At 45.1% G+C, this 15,715-nt stretch overlaps 2 protein-coding genes across 5 annotated transcripts; one reads left to right on the top strand and one right to left on the bottom strand.

Moving 5' to 3' along the window:
- Positions 1-42: 42 nt before the first annotated feature.
- On the bottom strand, positions 43-2,036 carry mrpl48 (mitochondrial ribosomal protein L48). The gene is made up of 8 exons (XM_067256693.1): positions 1,886-2,036; positions 1,532-1,593; positions 1,314-1,345; positions 1,140-1,228; positions 852-1,021; positions 620-722; positions 375-464; positions 43-273 (listed from the first exon to the last, which is right to left on the bottom strand). The coding sequence occupies exons 1-8, from the start codon at positions 1,904-1,906 to the stop codon at positions 199-201; spliced, it is 642 nt and encodes a 213-aa protein (XP_067112794.1). The 5' UTR covers positions 1,907-2,036; the 3' UTR covers positions 43-198.
- Positions 2,037-2,625: 589 nt separating this feature from the next.
- Positions 2,626-12,845, top strand: rab6a (RAB6A, member RAS oncogene family). 4 transcript variants are annotated; one of them, XM_067256953.1, is made up of 8 exons: positions 2,626-3,038; positions 6,247-6,305; positions 6,414-6,467; positions 7,667-7,772; positions 8,721-8,832; positions 9,853-9,946; positions 10,665-10,731; positions 11,079-12,845. In XM_067256953.1, exons 1-8 carry the CDS (start codon positions 2,969-2,971, stop codon positions 11,141-11,143), a joined length of 627 nt encoding a protein of 208 aa, XP_067113054.1. In that variant the 5' UTR covers positions 2,626-2,968; the 3' UTR covers positions 11,144-12,845. The 4 variants fall into 4 exon arrangements, with proteins under 4 accessions (XP_067113054.1, XP_067113056.1, XP_067113057.1 ...); XM_067256955.1 differs by lacking the exon at positions 9,853-9,946 and adding an exon at positions 9,236-9,329; XM_067256956.1 differs by lacking the exon at positions 7,667-7,772 and adding an exon at positions 7,370-7,475.
- The last annotated feature ends 2,870 nt before the right edge of the window (positions 12,846-15,715 follow it).

Below are 15,715 nucleotides of genomic sequence, written 5' to 3'. Positions count from 1 at the left end.
ATACCCATATGAAACATGTCCAGAGAGAAAAATAAAAAATGCTTGCCACTTCCCATCCCCTTTTATTCAATAGCATGAACAAAATAATATTTAATATAGACAATAGGATCAACGTTTAACAAGTTGAAAAAAGTAATGTACATCCATTCTTCCAAAGGCGAAAAAAAGCTGTCCAGCCTGTTAATAGTGGAATTGTCTTCAGTTCATCTTTGCTAGAAGCCCTTCCAGCTCTGGACGTGCCTTGAAACGTAACAGGAAATCTGCCTCTGTGTGCTGGGTAAAAACATGAGAGGACAATGTGTTTATCTACTGAAGAATGAAGATGAACCAGCTACAATGGAAAACATTAAGATTTTGTACACTTCTAAGCTTACCTGCTTTACAGAGAGTTTAACCCCCTCTGGCTGATTCTTCAAAAGAACCTCCATAAAGATGGGGCACAGAGCAGCATTCAGTTGGCTCAGCTGTAAATAAAACATTGTAAATTATTAGTTGGAATGAGACACAAAAAAGCTCTTCTCCGACAACAAGCATGTCCTGGAAACCTTTCAATGTTTTATCTCTGGAGGTAAAATGCAATAGTCAATAAGTGAAAAGTGTATTATTTATTCACTTTTACCTGAATAACTCGCTCATGGGTCTTGAGGATGGCATCTACATACATCTTGGTGCCTTGTTCCGGCATAAGCATGACTTCTGTGCTCTTTGTGGGTAAAGCGTAGCTGCGTGGATCAGAGTTAGAACATCCCACCTCATTAACTTAGAAGAAGAAGTTAACTAAAATACTTCTGTGATAATGTAGTTATACTTCTTTAGACTTTCACCATATTCATCGTCACACCGTCTCCTACCTTTCATCCACTTTGATCTTTAGCCGATTGCAGAGGTTGTGAACGTACTGCATGTAGTGCTCCACGAGGACCATGTCATAGCCGGACACTTTTACATTCAGCGTCCCATACTCTGTATCTGTTGGATTTTTGATCTTCTTCATCTGTTTCCTCTCCTTCTTCTTTTTAGGCTACAAGCAACACAGATCAGTGGTCAATCAATTATCCTTAAGCCTTAGATACATAACACACAATACTAGCACACTATACAACCTGTGTCTGAGAATAAGACCAGATGTTTCTACTTACTGCTTCTCTTGGCAACAGGTACTTGTATCTGCCTATTCCATGAGTAGGCATGCTTCTGTATTGTCTCGCATTTGCTGATGCCAGGCTGCCTGTGAACAATAGTTAATTGATTAACTATTAATTGTTAATTGACACTTGACAAAACAACTATTCACTGATGATGTTTTAACCTACCCTGATAAGGATGCTGTACTGAAATGTTTAATCTGAAAATAAGAAGAAACAACTGTGTCCATTAACACATATTCAGAACAGCCTCCAACTGACTTGAAGGAAAGAAGAAAAATGGGAAAGGAACTGCACCAATAAATTCCCAGCAGCCAAAGGGAAAGCTAATCAAATTGGCAATTATAAACATTGTGGTGGTTGATAAAAGGACTATCTTACTGTACCTGCTTAACAAAGATGTAGCTTGGTCCAGTGCACGTGAATGTTGAACGACAGAAATCTGTAACTGAAAAAAAAAAAAAAGCATTCTAAACCAAAAGACAACTGAAAGCAGGCTACAAGGATTTTAACATGTAACTAATTTTTTGCCAGTCGGATGATTTTTGCTTCTTGGCAAAATGTTACTAATAAGCAAGTTAATGTTTTTCTTGGGTCTACTTGGCTGTTTTGGTTTGACCTTTCTATCAAGTAGCTTTCTACAGTATTACACTATTAGTGGTCTGTAGTGGGTACGCTTGCTAACAAGCTAGCTAGCTATGTCCGAGTGGCAAAATACATTTGGACTACAGATACAATACCTTTCGAATGACAGGATTCATTGCTTCAATATTTTACAAAACTAGTTACAAACAGAAGAGGCAAAATGCACAGCAAAACCTTCACTAAGTAAATACACAGCAAAATTTGCACATGCCGTCATCCAAGATCACATACGCAATATCCGTTTAGTCCACCTTACTAAACTGTATCTAAACTGTGGAAAAATAATATTAGTTCCGCACTTTTTTGATTGATCACAGTGGCCCCACAGCATAAATCTACACAGTTGATTATTTTACATTTTATATTTATGTTTGTAAGTTGTATGTGTATCCCATACATATCTGTTATACAGAAAAAGTTACACGATGTAATTAATCTATAATTATACAAAACGAATATCAATACATGTCCATGTTTTTATATAATTGTCACACATCAAGTTCACGTGTAGGCTATATCTATGTTGTGGCCTGATTCACCACACGATAATATAAACGTTTTCAAGTCAAATCTTGCTTTCACCACAAAATAATCTCATACAACCCATGATCCCCATGGCAAAACACTCTTAAAGTAATTTAATTCTGACAAACGAGAATTAGTACTACTGTAAGCACGTCAAAAACATTTTTTAAATGTATCCCCTATTTTGTACGTATTTATGGGCCACGTTTATCCATCGGAATGCCAGAGTCCACTTGGATTGGTCAAAGTTGTGTCAATCAAATTGTTGTGTGGGTTGTGTTCGCAGCAGCTGACAGCTAGCCTAGCCATGTCGATAGAGTAGGAGCACGGACAGAATCAGCAGGGCAATGAGTCTCTAAAGTCTCAACTACGACTCTTAGATCTACGAGTTCATATTATTTTATAAAAAAGGTTCACCAATTGCCTGCTAGATACCTGTTATAATTGTGTTAGCACTAGCTAACTAGCTGGATGACTACGTGTCCCGAACCCTCAACTTGAAAACTAGTCTAGCTTAGTAGCTTGCTAGCTCTACTAAACTAGTTAGCTAAGCTAGCGACTCAGAGTCTCTAGCCTATTAAAAAGTAGGATAGCCAACTGGCTAGCTAGCTAACCTCACTGTGCACGACTGGCATAGCTACACCATTGCAGCCATGTCGGCGGCCGGAGACTTCGGAAACCCGCTAAGGAAATTTAAATTGGTGTTTCTCGGCGAACAGAGCGGTAAGTGTAGCTACCGTTACTTCCTTCAGCTGATGAAGTAGAAAGCTACTGTAACGACGATAGCTAATGTTAGCTAGTTGGCTAGCGACTCTAGCTAAGTAAGCTAGCGTTAGGAAGCTAGGCTAAGGTCTGCCTCCTAGACACGTCAACAGCTCTAGTTACAACATCAGCAGGCTAGTTTAACTACGGTTAGTTTGAGTAGCAAGCGGTGAAACTTGCCATTTGAACGTAATGTTGCCTTGTATCTTTCACTTAGTATGAGTTCTGATTAGTTCACCCCAAACTTTATCTGGCAGATGTAGTGATTAGGTAGGCCAATGGAAGGGCTGTGGTCATCAGGGCCTTTCTTGGCTTAGGTCATACATCTAGCCCATCTAAGCCGTCTTGATTTAATTTAAGTGCAGATGTTGAATGCGAAACGGACAGTGTACAATTCGAGATTATATCCAATTGTTAACTAGTTTGCTACCACTAATAAAATACCTAGCCTACCTATGTGTTTTACTATGAAACAGTAGAGCTACTATTGGATGGATATCGGATGTTGGGCAATATGTTCTCATTGCAGATTAAATCATAAACATGCTTACACACACAATTGGCAGCAAACCTACAGCCATTCATCACGGCCAGTCAAGATTTATGGTTTTGTGGGTGCTCCTGCAATCCTTATGTGCTATGTTTTGTTTTTCTGTTAGGTTCACTACTATTGTGATTTACATGATGTTGCATCCAGAGGAATGCAACAACCTCTTTAGGTGCAATTATGAGTAAAATATTTTCCTGGCAGTGTAGCCTAGAGACAGGCAACAGATGAATGTCATTTTGACAGTGAAAAACATGCTCTGAATGTCACAGAGCCATTACCTTAATCCTTTTTTCCAGGCTGCTGTGTGATACAGTGTGCTTTAGGCGCATTGCAACAAAAAAATGCCCATGAATATTCAAAATGTGTTAAATGGTAGTTACACTAGAGTTATTAAACATATATATATATATATTTATGAATATGACGTGGGAGTGGAACTTTGCCTCTGGGTGTTCAAGTTATGCTTAATAATGGGTTTGAGAAGTTAGCCTAACCTGAAACACTAACTCTACCTAAGCCCTGTAATTAGGAATATCGAAAAGACAGATTTTCTTCTGCTGCCATGGCCTTAGCAGCTGCTTTTGAAATAGAGGGGGAGTCACGACCTCTTAAGACTCATGTTCAGGGGGCAAGAGACAACCTGAAGGAGGAGGACGTGGTCTGTGAAAAGAGGCCTTCAGATGTTAGAGAGGGTGTTCTGGATTCAGGACAACATTTGTTGAAGAAGTAGGAGTTTGAAACAGCCAGCCGATCAAGCATGTGTGACTTGATTGAAGAACTAGGCCTACATTTGAAGAACTAGGCCTATGCATAAAACAATCAAATGGTTGAAGGGAAATCATCTTAAAGGCGAAGACACATTGAGACCCACCCTCACAGCACCTCTCCATCTTCCTCTGTCCTTTTTCCTCTCTTACCCTTGGTTGATTATCTGATGTTGGACTTACATGAACAGCACTCTGAAGCCAACATATTGTGCTAAACTTAGTTGGAGGAGTAGCTCATACACTGTTGTTCGATGACAGTAAATGTGTGTCTCAGCTGTCTAACACTCCCAGTGTCTGCCAGTGACCCCATCTGGCTCTGAACACAGCCTGTGTCACAGGCTGCCCGTTACAAAGGCCTAAAGTCATGGCTCTGTTGAAAAGACACACCCTATACTCCTACCCTCTGAACATGTTGGAGCAGACTGTGTCACAAGGGCACTCACATTTATTCGTCGCTCCTCGGGTGTGCTGTGCACATTATGTACTCTGCGTCTGTGTTCGTTGCCTCACTTGTCGTCACACTGCTCTGTTTTGAAGCAGAAGTGTTCTCCAGACTTCATCTACGTTGACTTGACAGCAGATATTCAGCAGATATTCCTATCAAGATTTAGGACATCTTCTGGCTAAACTCAATCCAGTTAAGGTCTCAACTGTGGGGCCAGCTGCCCCACTGTCCTCCCCTGCACCCCTGATCCACTCTGTCCACATAGATGCAGAGAAAGAAAGGTGAGGAAAGGACCCACATGTCACATTGAGGAGTTCAATAAAGGCCATGTGGGCTCCTAAAAGATTAAAGCTCAACACCCTATATCTTTGAGGATATTGTTTCCTGGTCCAAACTCTTCTTTTTCTTGCTCAGGCTTAAGTAAGCCAAGAAAATACAACACATGTGTATCGATACATAAGGTTTGACTGTTTCATTTACATAAATTAATTTGGAGATGCTTTTATCCAAAGCAGTAGTCATCGATCAGATCTGTCCAGCCATCAACAGCAGGTCAACAACAACCCCATCTCAGTGCCATTGGTGCACATTCACTGATGGTGGGGACATTCACTGATGGTGGGGACATTCACTGATGGTGGGGACATTCACTGATGGTGGGGACATTCACTGATGGTGGGGACATTCACTGATGGTGGGGACATTCAGATTGCATTTTAGATGAGGTTGTTTGTCTACACTGGTGATCAGGTTCCGGGCCTCAACAGTAGCTACAGTGACACAGCTGTAATAGGAGAGATTTAAAGGAGGGTGGGGGTGGAAATGAATACTAGCTCACACATTCTCTGGAGTGGAGGAAGTCATTAAAGGAGCCAGTGGCTTTCTTTTTCTTCTATCTGTCTGTAGTTTGTAACTCCCCAGTTTTAATCTCCCACATATTCTGTATTTCGTGTAGGCTTGTGGGGTCACATACTTCTTGAGGGTGAGAAAGGGGTGTGGCAGGGTGGTATAGCCAGGCTGGGCCTTCCAACTTCCAGGACTGCACCAGTGAAGGGAGAGTCCCCCGGCATTCCTCTTGAGGGTGGGCCCGGCTTGGGGCTACTGAGGGGGTGGGGTGCTGGGGGGCATTACATGACCCTGACATGTAGCCAGATGATGACACCTACGTTGAATAAAAGTTCTGAGAGCCAATAACTTACTCCCTATGAGGTGGCAGAGGTCATTCTTATAGTTTCCTTAATTGTTGGCAACTGGATTGGCCTAACTGACAAGACCTTCCATGTCAGTGTTAACTACTCATCTACACCTAAAGGCCGTAATACCTTGATTATATTAGGAAAATTGTATGAAATTGCTTGGAAATGTAATTAAACATTAATGTTTACTGTGTGTTTTTTGTCTTTTCAGTGGGGAAGACTTCACTGATCACCCGGTTCATGTACGACAGCTTTGACAACACTTATCAGGTGAGCCCAAAGTGTACAAAGTACAAACATTTAAAGCTTTTTGCAAGAGTGGTTCTTAAGTATTTTCCTACTATATTCTCAATCTCGTGTCATCTCATTTTTCCTCAGGCAACAATAGGAATAGACTTCTTGTCAAAAACGATGTACCTTGAAGACAGAACAGTAAGTTTTATTCTTTATACTTAATCCATTCATTTTGGTCGTTTCCTGTTTGTGGGTAGATAACATGTAACATTACTTGCCCTTTACATTTTCAGTTTTAGTTTCAAATAGGATGGTTACTACATGACACTTCGATATCAAATTGTGGGCTTGCTTCTCCACTGTGATTTCAGGTTAATCATATAAGCTGTTAATGACATAAGCCATATCACTCTGTTGTATGTGTGCGCTTCAACTGCTTCACCTGTAGCAGATGTAACAGAACCTTTTCTCTGATGATGTTCACAAGCTGACGAGCTGTCCAATCCTGCTGGAAATGGGTTCCAGCTTGGCGTCTTCCTCCCTAATCAGTTTTTCTCTCCTTAAGACACACTCGACCCACTCGACCCTTCTTTTCTCCTTCTCCCTCCCTCTCCTTTTCCTGTGTTGTTCATTCTCAAGTTGAAGCTTGATTAAGCACAGGCTGCAAATAAACTCTTGATTTCACGGGCCGAGACCGCTCCCTGTCTAGTCACACAGACGTAACGCACACGCCTGCGTGCAGCCTGCTGTCTCACTCTTTTGTTTGCTCTCTCTCTCTCTCTCTCTCTCTCTCTCTCTCTCTCTCTCTCTCTCTCTCTCTCTCTCTCTCTCTCTCTCTCTCTCTCTCTCTCTCTCTCTCAATTCTCTCTCTTTGTCTTTATCTATGTTAAGAAACCCACATTTTTGCATCCAAGAGTTCCACTTTCAGCCAAGTTTGGTTTCTGTAATTGTTCTCGTTCTCACCTCACGTTTTCCCTTTTATTTCTGAGCGATTTTCTTTCCTCATTTTTCTTCTTCATTCCTTCTTTTTTTTTCTTTTCTTCTTTTTTCTTTGTTGTTGCTTTCCCTTTTCTTTGATTTCTCCTCCCGTCCTCTCCCAGATCAGGTTGCAGCTGTGGGATACGGCTGGGCAGGAGCGCTTCCGTAGCCTCATCCCCAGCTACATCCGCGACTCAGCCGCTGCTGTCGTAGTATACGACATCACAAGTAGGTACCCCCCACCCCACTGGCTCACCCGCCGTGCGTGCGTGTGTGCCCCCCCCCCCCCCCCCGTCAACCCCCGTCCAGTTCTCCCTCCTCTTACCACCACCTCTTCCTCTCCCTCTCTCTCCTCCATCTCTCCCCCACCTCCCTCCCGCCCGCCCGCCCTGTGTGCTGGTGCTAACGTGGCTGCTCAGGTGAGGCTCCAGTTGTGGGACACAGCGGGCCAGGAGAGGTTCCGGAGTCTGATCCCTAGCTACATACGCGACTCCACCGTGGCCGTGGTAGTCTATGACATCACAAGTGAGTGGGCGGTCCCTGTTGATGGAGAGGAGGCCAAGAAAGATGTCCCATCTTCGTTTTTTTTTTTTTTTTTTCTCGCCACTGGTTCCATGTTCTTCTTTCTGTCGTCCCATTGGTTCTTTTTGTTCCTCTTCCTGAAGCCCTCCTCCCTGTTTTCCTTTGTCCCGTTTCTACTTCTTCGTTGTTCACGTGATCCTCACACTCTGTATGTGTTTCCACTCTGAAAAGGGTTAATTTCTGATTCTACTTTCTGCATGATTACTGTTTAAGTTTCTGTGTTTGCACTAGATTTGTGTTTTAATATTTGAAAACTGTATGTATACCTGCATGCATGATATGACTATGAATCAGTTCTTTTTAGCATGGCTCGTTTGAATGATCATTAACATTAAGCAAACAGCTATAATACAATGCAGTTACTTTTATTTAAGACCTTTGACACCTTTATATTCACCAAATTCTGTTTTTATTAATACAATGTCAAGAGTTAATAATGAGGATTTGCGATCATAAGGGCACATTTACAAACTTGTTATTGAAGTCAAGCTGCATGAGCTCTCATTCCTTGTCAGACATCAGTTGTTATTTTACAGGGTCACTCTTTTCAAGAGTATTTAGTAAGAGCGTCCGCTAAAGAATGACTAAATGTAAAATGTAGTCTATTATGGCTTTCAAGTTCCCACTAATATCGGGTTGATTAGAAAGCTAGGATGTGCAGAAATGAGAACGATATATTTCAGTGTAAAAATGACTGGGCTGCTGTTGCTAAATATAGAGAAATGGTGCTCAATGGTGGAGTAACAATTAGAAAGGCGTGTTATATGTACAGGTAATTACAACCCAGTGTTAGTGTCCCAGGCTCTCCCTGCCCTCAGGTCCTACTTGTCTGACAAACACAGACCCAGACTAACACCAGTCCTCTCCTCTTTCCTCCCTCTCTCCAACCAGACGTCAACTCCTTCCAGCAAACCACAAAATGGATCGACGATGTCAGGACGGAGAGGGGAAGTGACGTCATCATCATGTTGGTGGGCAACAAGACGGACCTTGCAGACAAAAGGTAGGCCGGCCGGCTCAGAGCTCCGCTCCCCCAGGCCCTGTCAGAGCCGTGGAGGGAAGGCTCCGTAAGTGCATACTGATGAAGCTACTGATTGTTACTGCTGGCTGATTAAGAGTGCACCGGCAGTGAATCCGTGACAACAATGGCTCCCTCAGGGGTGTCTGAGCGGTGACTTGTGGGGAACATTAGACCCTTTCCCCCTGATTCAGCCACTGTAGAGATCAATGTGAAACGGGTTGAAAAGATTAACCACGCTAATTTGTAAGCCGGTGAGGACAAGCTGTGCTGTTGTCGAGTCCTGCGTGATGGGACTGTAATGCAAAAGTGACGGATGACATCCTCCTTTTTTTTATGGAGTTTCGTCTCTGCTGATGTGCATTGTTAACCTTCTTATCTACCACAGGCAAGTATCTATTGAAGAGGGTGAGAGGAAAGCCAAAGAGCTAAATGTAATGTTTATTGAGACCAGCGCTAAAGCTGGCTACAACGTGAAGCAGGTTAGTGTGCGACAAAGACGTGCTCTCTGTCCTGGCTGCCTGTGCTGCCGCCCCCCCCCCCCCGCGCGCGCGCTCCCTCCGAAGGTCACCCCCAGTCAGAGGTCGAGGGTCACAGCAGAATACAGGGTCAAGAGCCCGGTTGAATTCTCATGCTTCAAAAACCGCAACTCACTTTCACTTAGGAAGATCTGATAGCTTGTGCTAGCCCCCTAAGATCCGATTGGCATTTCGCTATGACGTCAAATATTCCTGTCATATCCAAGGCCAGAGTAATTGATGGCTTTCAGTTCCCTGTGCCCTCTAATATGGATCTCCTGATGAGAGGGTCCTCAGCTCATCTGGGCCTGGGAGAGAGGCACTCGGTGGTAGCCGAGGGGGGCAGCAACAGCAGCAGAACGAGACGCACATCATCCCTCCACTTCCATGTGTTCACATTCTGTTTTGTTTCTGTCTTGTGTCTTCCTGTTCATCTGTTATGTGGACGTGTGTGTGTGTGTGTGTCCTGGGTCGTGGATCACTACAGACAGATAACCACAGAGGAAGGGGAACAGAGAGCCAAAGAGCTGAATGTTCTATTTATTGAAACAAGTGCAAAGACAGGCTACAATGTCAAACAGGTAGAGCGCATGCGTGTGTGTGTGTGTGCCGTGCTTAGGATTTCCTCACACGTGTGTGTTTGTGTGTGTTTCGTGCTGGCTTGCACTGCATCTTGCGGGGATTCTGGATTTCTCTGAAAACTTACTGAGGGGTCAGAACCTGTATGGGTCAGAACCCATGACCAGATGACTGTGTACAGGCCTTCCTATGGACTCCAGCCCTGAGCTGGTCCTCTAGCTGGGACAGTCTTCAGAGTAATCCTCGCCCCACGTTTGATTGGAAGTGATTAGAGCCTTGAGATGTGAATGAGTTCATTCTGATTGAACATATTAAGTTACATTTGTAAGTGTTTTAGCTAGTTTTGAAGTTGAAAAGAAAGAAGTGTGTGTTCAAGTTGTTCATGGTCTATCACCCAGTTCCTTTTTAATCTAGCTGAGATGCCAAGGACTTGTGAAATCTCATCATATTTCTTGCCTTCAAATTTTGACTTTGGGAGGTGATTTTCTGATTAATGATTAAATGGATTAATTAGAAGATTTGGTCTGTAGCACCTTATTCTTAACGTACTCTTCTCAAATCAGCTGACACCGTGACTCCTTCTGCACGGCCAATCAGAATTCATGAATCTTCTGTCAAAGCACAAGCTCTGGCCTGTGGTGTTGGGTGGATTGGGATCATTAGAGGTATGAATGTCCGCTCCCTCTATATGCATGTTTATCTCTCTCTCTCTCTGTCCAGCTGTTCAGACGTGTGGCGGCCGCCCTCCCTGGCATGGAGAGCACACAGGACAAGAGCAGAGAAGACAGTATCCTTCTTCCGATGGGAGTGTGTGTGTGTGCGCTCTCGAAGGCAGTTGAACTTGTTTTCAGAAGTTCTGTATTTATATCTAGAAAGGTCAGTCCGGTCCAAAAGTGAGACTTATTTGAGGTCACATCCCCACAATATATTGTGGGGATGTGACCCCATGAGTAGGTGCTCATACCGATATTATTTAACTTGATTGACCGTTTATTCTAGAATGAAAACCGTACCTGTTAATGGTGTCTGTTCATGAGGCTGCTTGGGTAGTTCTGACTGTGTGTAGTTCACAGGCCTTCCTGAGCCCACTCTCTCACTTGTCTCATGGCGATCCTTAACCTCTCTCCCCCTCAGTGATTGACATAAAGCTGGAGAAGCCTCCGGAACAGCCCGCCAGTGAAGGGGGGTGCGCCTGCTAATGCCCCCCCTCCTCTGTCATTCCCCTCTCTCTTTCTCACCCACGTGTTGTTGCTCTAGCTCTCTCACTCACACACAGGCTTATTCACTCGCCTCTGTACTGCACTCGCCCTGTTTCTCTGCCCCCCCCCCCCCCATCCTCCGACCTGCCCCTGCCCCTTTGTCTGCAGATCCGCCCCCCCCCCCCCCCTCCCTGAAGAAGAACACTACCTGTCCATCATCCTTGTTGTTCAAGTGGCAACCTGCTGTCTCACTGAGATGACCTTAAGCTTAACAAGCACAATGTGGACGTGAATGCTATTTTACTTCCTTTATAACTATCGCAAATGAAAAAAGGAAAGTGTTCGTCCGTTTGTCCCCCAGAAATGTTTCCTTTCTAAGCAATGTGTCCCATTTCCCTCTGGTCTATGCAGAAGTGTTTGTCGAGTCGTCAAATATGACAGAGGCCCGGGAGGAGCGCGATTTTGAGCAGTTTAGAAAGTCGACAGAATGTTCTCGTCATGATGGTGTGAACCACCAGTGGCTCGTGTCAGATGTGGTGTGGAAGACCCAGCCCCGCCCTGGAAGCAGTCAGTGTGTCTGGGGACGGTGGGTGAGGACCGCTCCTGACCTGGGGAGGGTGGGTGAGGACCGCTCCTGACCACAGCCCTGCTGCAGGTAGCCCACAGGAAGCCCCCCCCCTCGGGATGTGTCACAACAGAACGCCACCATAATCCCACACCACACCGCACGATGTGGCACGTCCCCTCCACTACCAGATGACAGCAGGTATCAGCGTGAATATAAGGGCTGTCGCTCTATCACCATGGTGACTGTCGTCATCCTCTGCCCTCACCCGTCCTCAGAGATGAGGAAGAGCTCTCCTCGCCTTGGCTGCCATTTTCTACTTTCATTTTTTGTTTGTTTGTTGGTTAGATCTCTTACTTTTTGTTTTTTTTCTAAAGAGTACACTTATCATAGAGGGAGAATATAGTTTGGAGAACAGTAGAGTTTAAGAGAAGATGCTTTTGTATATGGAGAAACGTATCATAATAAACACAACCCAGCTTCAACATTAGAAATCCAGACATGCCTTTAAAAACATGTTAATTATAGAGGGCTTCCATGACTTTGTTTTTTTTCTAGATTTGGTTCATATAACATTGACACTTTAGAGATTTGTTTCTTCTTTTGCTTGTTTGTTTGGTTTTGATTACCGGTTAATTGTTCCATATGTTCATATAATATACAGTGACTTGTAATATTTATTTCTACCAGATCATGTTTCTTTTTTATGGCTAATAATGTCTTCATTGATGGGATGAACCCTTAACTGCTAATACAATATTTTGCACCATCTCAACCACTTTATTTGAAACAATATAGCCCCGCTTCTCTGGTGTCCTCTTCCCTTTTCAGCACCGAACAATGCTGGTCAGATTTAATTGATCAACACAGTGCTGTGGTTTTTGTCTGTCTCTGGAAGAAATCTATGCGTTCACCTTTGTCCCTAACCTTGTATGTCTGGATTGGTTCTAGTTAGAGGGACAGGTAATATGTCACTGCTTTGTACTACAATATTGATGTGCTCCAATGCTCATAAATTGCACTGCTAGAATTCATCTGTGTCTTACTGACATCCCTAAGAAAAGTCTACATTTAGTAACTGAAAATCCTTTTTGATGGTTGAATAATAAATAAATGCTAGACAAGGCAAGCTGGGAAGAGTTTCCTGTCTCATTTTAGAGTTTTTTGTCATTTATTTCTTGTAATTTTCCAACTATTACATCCAAGGAGAATTAATACATTATTAGTCCTGGCGTTACATAAACCAAAGAACAGATTGGTGTAGTTTCCTGCATGAACACTAGAGGGCAGATTCTTCAAGGACGGAACCATGTGGAGCTTCGTCCCTGAGACAGTTAATGGTGAGCTTAATGGTTACAAGCACATATGAACCAGAGTTATGCTGGGAGAATGAGAGCACCAGATGCATCCTTCAGATGTGCTAACGCTGTTGTAGCCATGTTGTCAACACTAGCGTCACAACAGACCAGCAGCCTATTGGCCAAAGATAGACTGCAGAAATCTTTGGGAATCGATTGGGCTACCAGATTATCACAGGTCACCGCTAGATGAGACAAAGGATCTATTCTAAACAATAAGATGGTTCAATAGAGATTTTCCACCCCTTTCACAAACGAGTTGAAGCAGGGACCTGATTCCAAGTCTTGTTATGTTGGTGAAGTCAACACAGCTCAATATTCAACACACTTCAATATGCAGAGGGGGTTACCCCAGTTTAGAGGAAGAACCAAGGTCATTTAACAATATTGCATATAAACGTGGGTGTGTGTTGTCCCTGTGTGTGAATTTATTGCTTGAGTGCATGTGAATCCATCAGCGTGTATATGGGTGCGTGTCAGTGTGTACAGTATGTGTGATACTGAGTGTGTGTGTGTGTGTGTGTATAATCGAACTGGCTGTTCTGTGTGTACAGTATGTGTGTCCCTGAGTGTGTGTGTGTGCATGCTCGAGCTGGCTGTTCTAGGTCACTGATGACACACCTGCGCCTCGCCTCTCTCGTGTGCCATGCCGCTCTGATGTTTCTCCTCTAAGCCTGGGCGGCCCTGGTTCCAGCTCCAGCCGGCTGACGCCAGGCCTCCAGAGGCCCCAGAACTACCCAGGGCCAGCCACACGCCTCCCAGCCTGTCTCCTCCACATGACTCCTTCACCATGTGTCCTTGATGGGCAGAACCTCCAAAGCCCCCTTGCTGAAGATGCTGAACTGACACTATTTCTCTGTCTCTCTCTTACGCACACACACACACACACACACACACACACACACACACACACACACCCAGCAAAGGAGATCAATCATTGATTCACTGCAGAGGCTGCCGTGTTAGGACTGTGGTTGTGGACGTGCTCTCCGCTACTCTGATTGCTTACAACTTGGCTGGTTTTTATATGAGGAAACGCAGTAACACTGACCGTCAGCATGACATCACGCAGAGACACGTGGCCCTCTCACCCCTCACAAACCTGTATGTAACCCTGACCCCCTTTCCTCCCTTCCTCCTCCTCCACATCCCACCCCCTCTCCCCTCCTCCTCATACTGCCATCTCTCCCTCCACCTCTTACCTCACCTCTCCCTCACTGCTCACCCTCACTCCTTACCCTCCCTCCTCACCTCTCTCCCTCCTCACCCTCCTTCCTCACCCTCTCTCCCTCCTCACCCTCCTTCCTCACCCTCCCTCCCTCCTCACCCTCCTTCCTCACCCTCCCTCCCTCCTCATACCGCCACCTCTCCCTCTACCGCCCCCCTTATACTCGGGGGGGGGGTAGCTCTTTCTAATCATTATGTTGGCGTTGGTGTATGACTCATAGTAGTCCTGCACAGGTGTAACACATTGAGGGGGCAATGGTGATGGTGTCTGTGTGTAGGCGGGGGGGGGGGGGGGTAGCTATACGTGTGTGTGGGGAAGAAGGGGGAGAGGCATTGTACAGTATCATACACCACCACAACATTAATCAAATGAATGCAGCTTTCAATGTCACGCCAGAGTACTGTAGTGCTCATCTCTCCTAGGACAAAAAGAGGGTGAGAGAGAGAGAGATGGAAAGAAGGTGGAGGGGCAGAAGTGGAGGAGGGGAAATGGGAGGAGGAGAGAGATACAGTGAGAGTAAGAGGAGAGAGAAAAGGTGGGGGCGGTGACAAATAGGTGAGCTGTCGGATGAATACAATAAGGGGGAGGGGCAGAGCCGTGAATTCTCTCCTGTGTAATCCTCTCCCAGGCAAATAGGAGCAGAATACTCTGTAATAGCATAGGAGAGAGAGAGAGAGTGTTCGCATGCAAGAAGAGAGAGACCCTGTGGATAACAAGGTGCTGAGACAGAGAGCAGTAGTGAGAGCTGGGGAGACATCTGCCTGCCCTGCAGACTGAGACAAAGGACTGCAGAGGGGAAAAGGGGGCAGCAGAGAGGGTTAGCTGCAGTCCCCCATCCCAGACCTGAGAGAAGGAGACACAGCCCTACACAGGGAGGCTCTCCCGCCAGCACTAGTGCGCCAACCCAAGCACCACCCAAATCGGGTCTGAACGGGGAGTGTTGCATGCGTACGGAGTGTGACAAAGATAGAGCGGGTGAAGAAGCGAGGGAGAGAGAGAGAGAGAGACAGAGAGAGAGAGAGAGAGAGAGAGGGAGAGTGAGAGAGAGAGAGAGAGACAGGGAGAGTGAGAGATAGCTAGAGAGAGAGGGAGAGGGAGAGAGAGGGAGGGAGGGAGGAAGAAACACTGAGATCTGGAGAGATAGGTGATCGCGGCGAGAGCGAGCTCAGCACACACATACAACCAGAGGGGGGACGAAGGCAGTGCGGGGAGAAAAAAGAGAGCGAGGGAGAGAGCGAGAGAGAGAGAGAGAGAGCGAGAGAGAGGGGAGCAAAGATGATGGAGCCCAGAAATAGGTTTCACGGGATAGCCACTCATCTCGTCTCTGTGCGGCAGACGTGACTCCGGGCGTCGGATTGTGCCGGAATTAGCCGGGAGGACACTACAGGACAGCAGGTCTGCAGTGATCTATCTCTGCCTCA

This window comes from Osmerus mordax, chromosome 19 (genome assembly GCF_038355195.1).
Source record: "Osmerus mordax isolate fOsmMor3 chromosome 19, fOsmMor3.pri, whole genome shotgun sequence".
Lineage (NCBI taxonomy): Eukaryota > Metazoa > Chordata > Actinopteri > Osmeriformes > Osmeridae > Osmerus > Osmerus mordax.
This window is presented reverse-complemented; position numbering and strand designations above follow the sequence as displayed.

What these genes read in the sequence shown, in the direction of transcription:
- mrpl48 (XM_067256693.1), bottom strand. Translation starts at nt 1,906, where the DNA reads ATGAATCCTGTCATTCGAAAG. An exon ending in TGAATCCTGTCATTCGAAAG is followed by an intron (nt 1,594 to 1,885) that starts GTATTGTATCTG and finishes TTTTTTTTTCAG; the next exon opens with TTACAGATTTCTGTCGTTCA. An exon ending in AAGATCAAAGTGGATGAAAG is followed by an intron (nt 723 to 851) that starts GTAGGAGACGGT and finishes TGATCCACGCAG; the next exon opens with CTACGCTTTACCCACAAAGA.
- rab6a (XM_067256953.1), top strand. Translation starts at nt 2,969, where the DNA reads ATGTCGGCGGCCGGAGACTTCGGAAACCCGCTAAGGAAATTTAAATTG. An exon ending in GTTTCTCGGCGAACAGAGCG is followed by an intron (nt 3,039 to 6,246) that starts GTAAGTGTAGCT and finishes TTGTCTTTTCAG; the next exon opens with TGGGGAAGACTTCACTGATC. An exon ending in TGTACCTTGAAGACAGAACA is followed by an intron (nt 6,468 to 7,666) that starts GTAAGTTTTATT and finishes GTGGCTGCTCAG; the next exon opens with GTGAGGCTCCAGTTGTGGGA.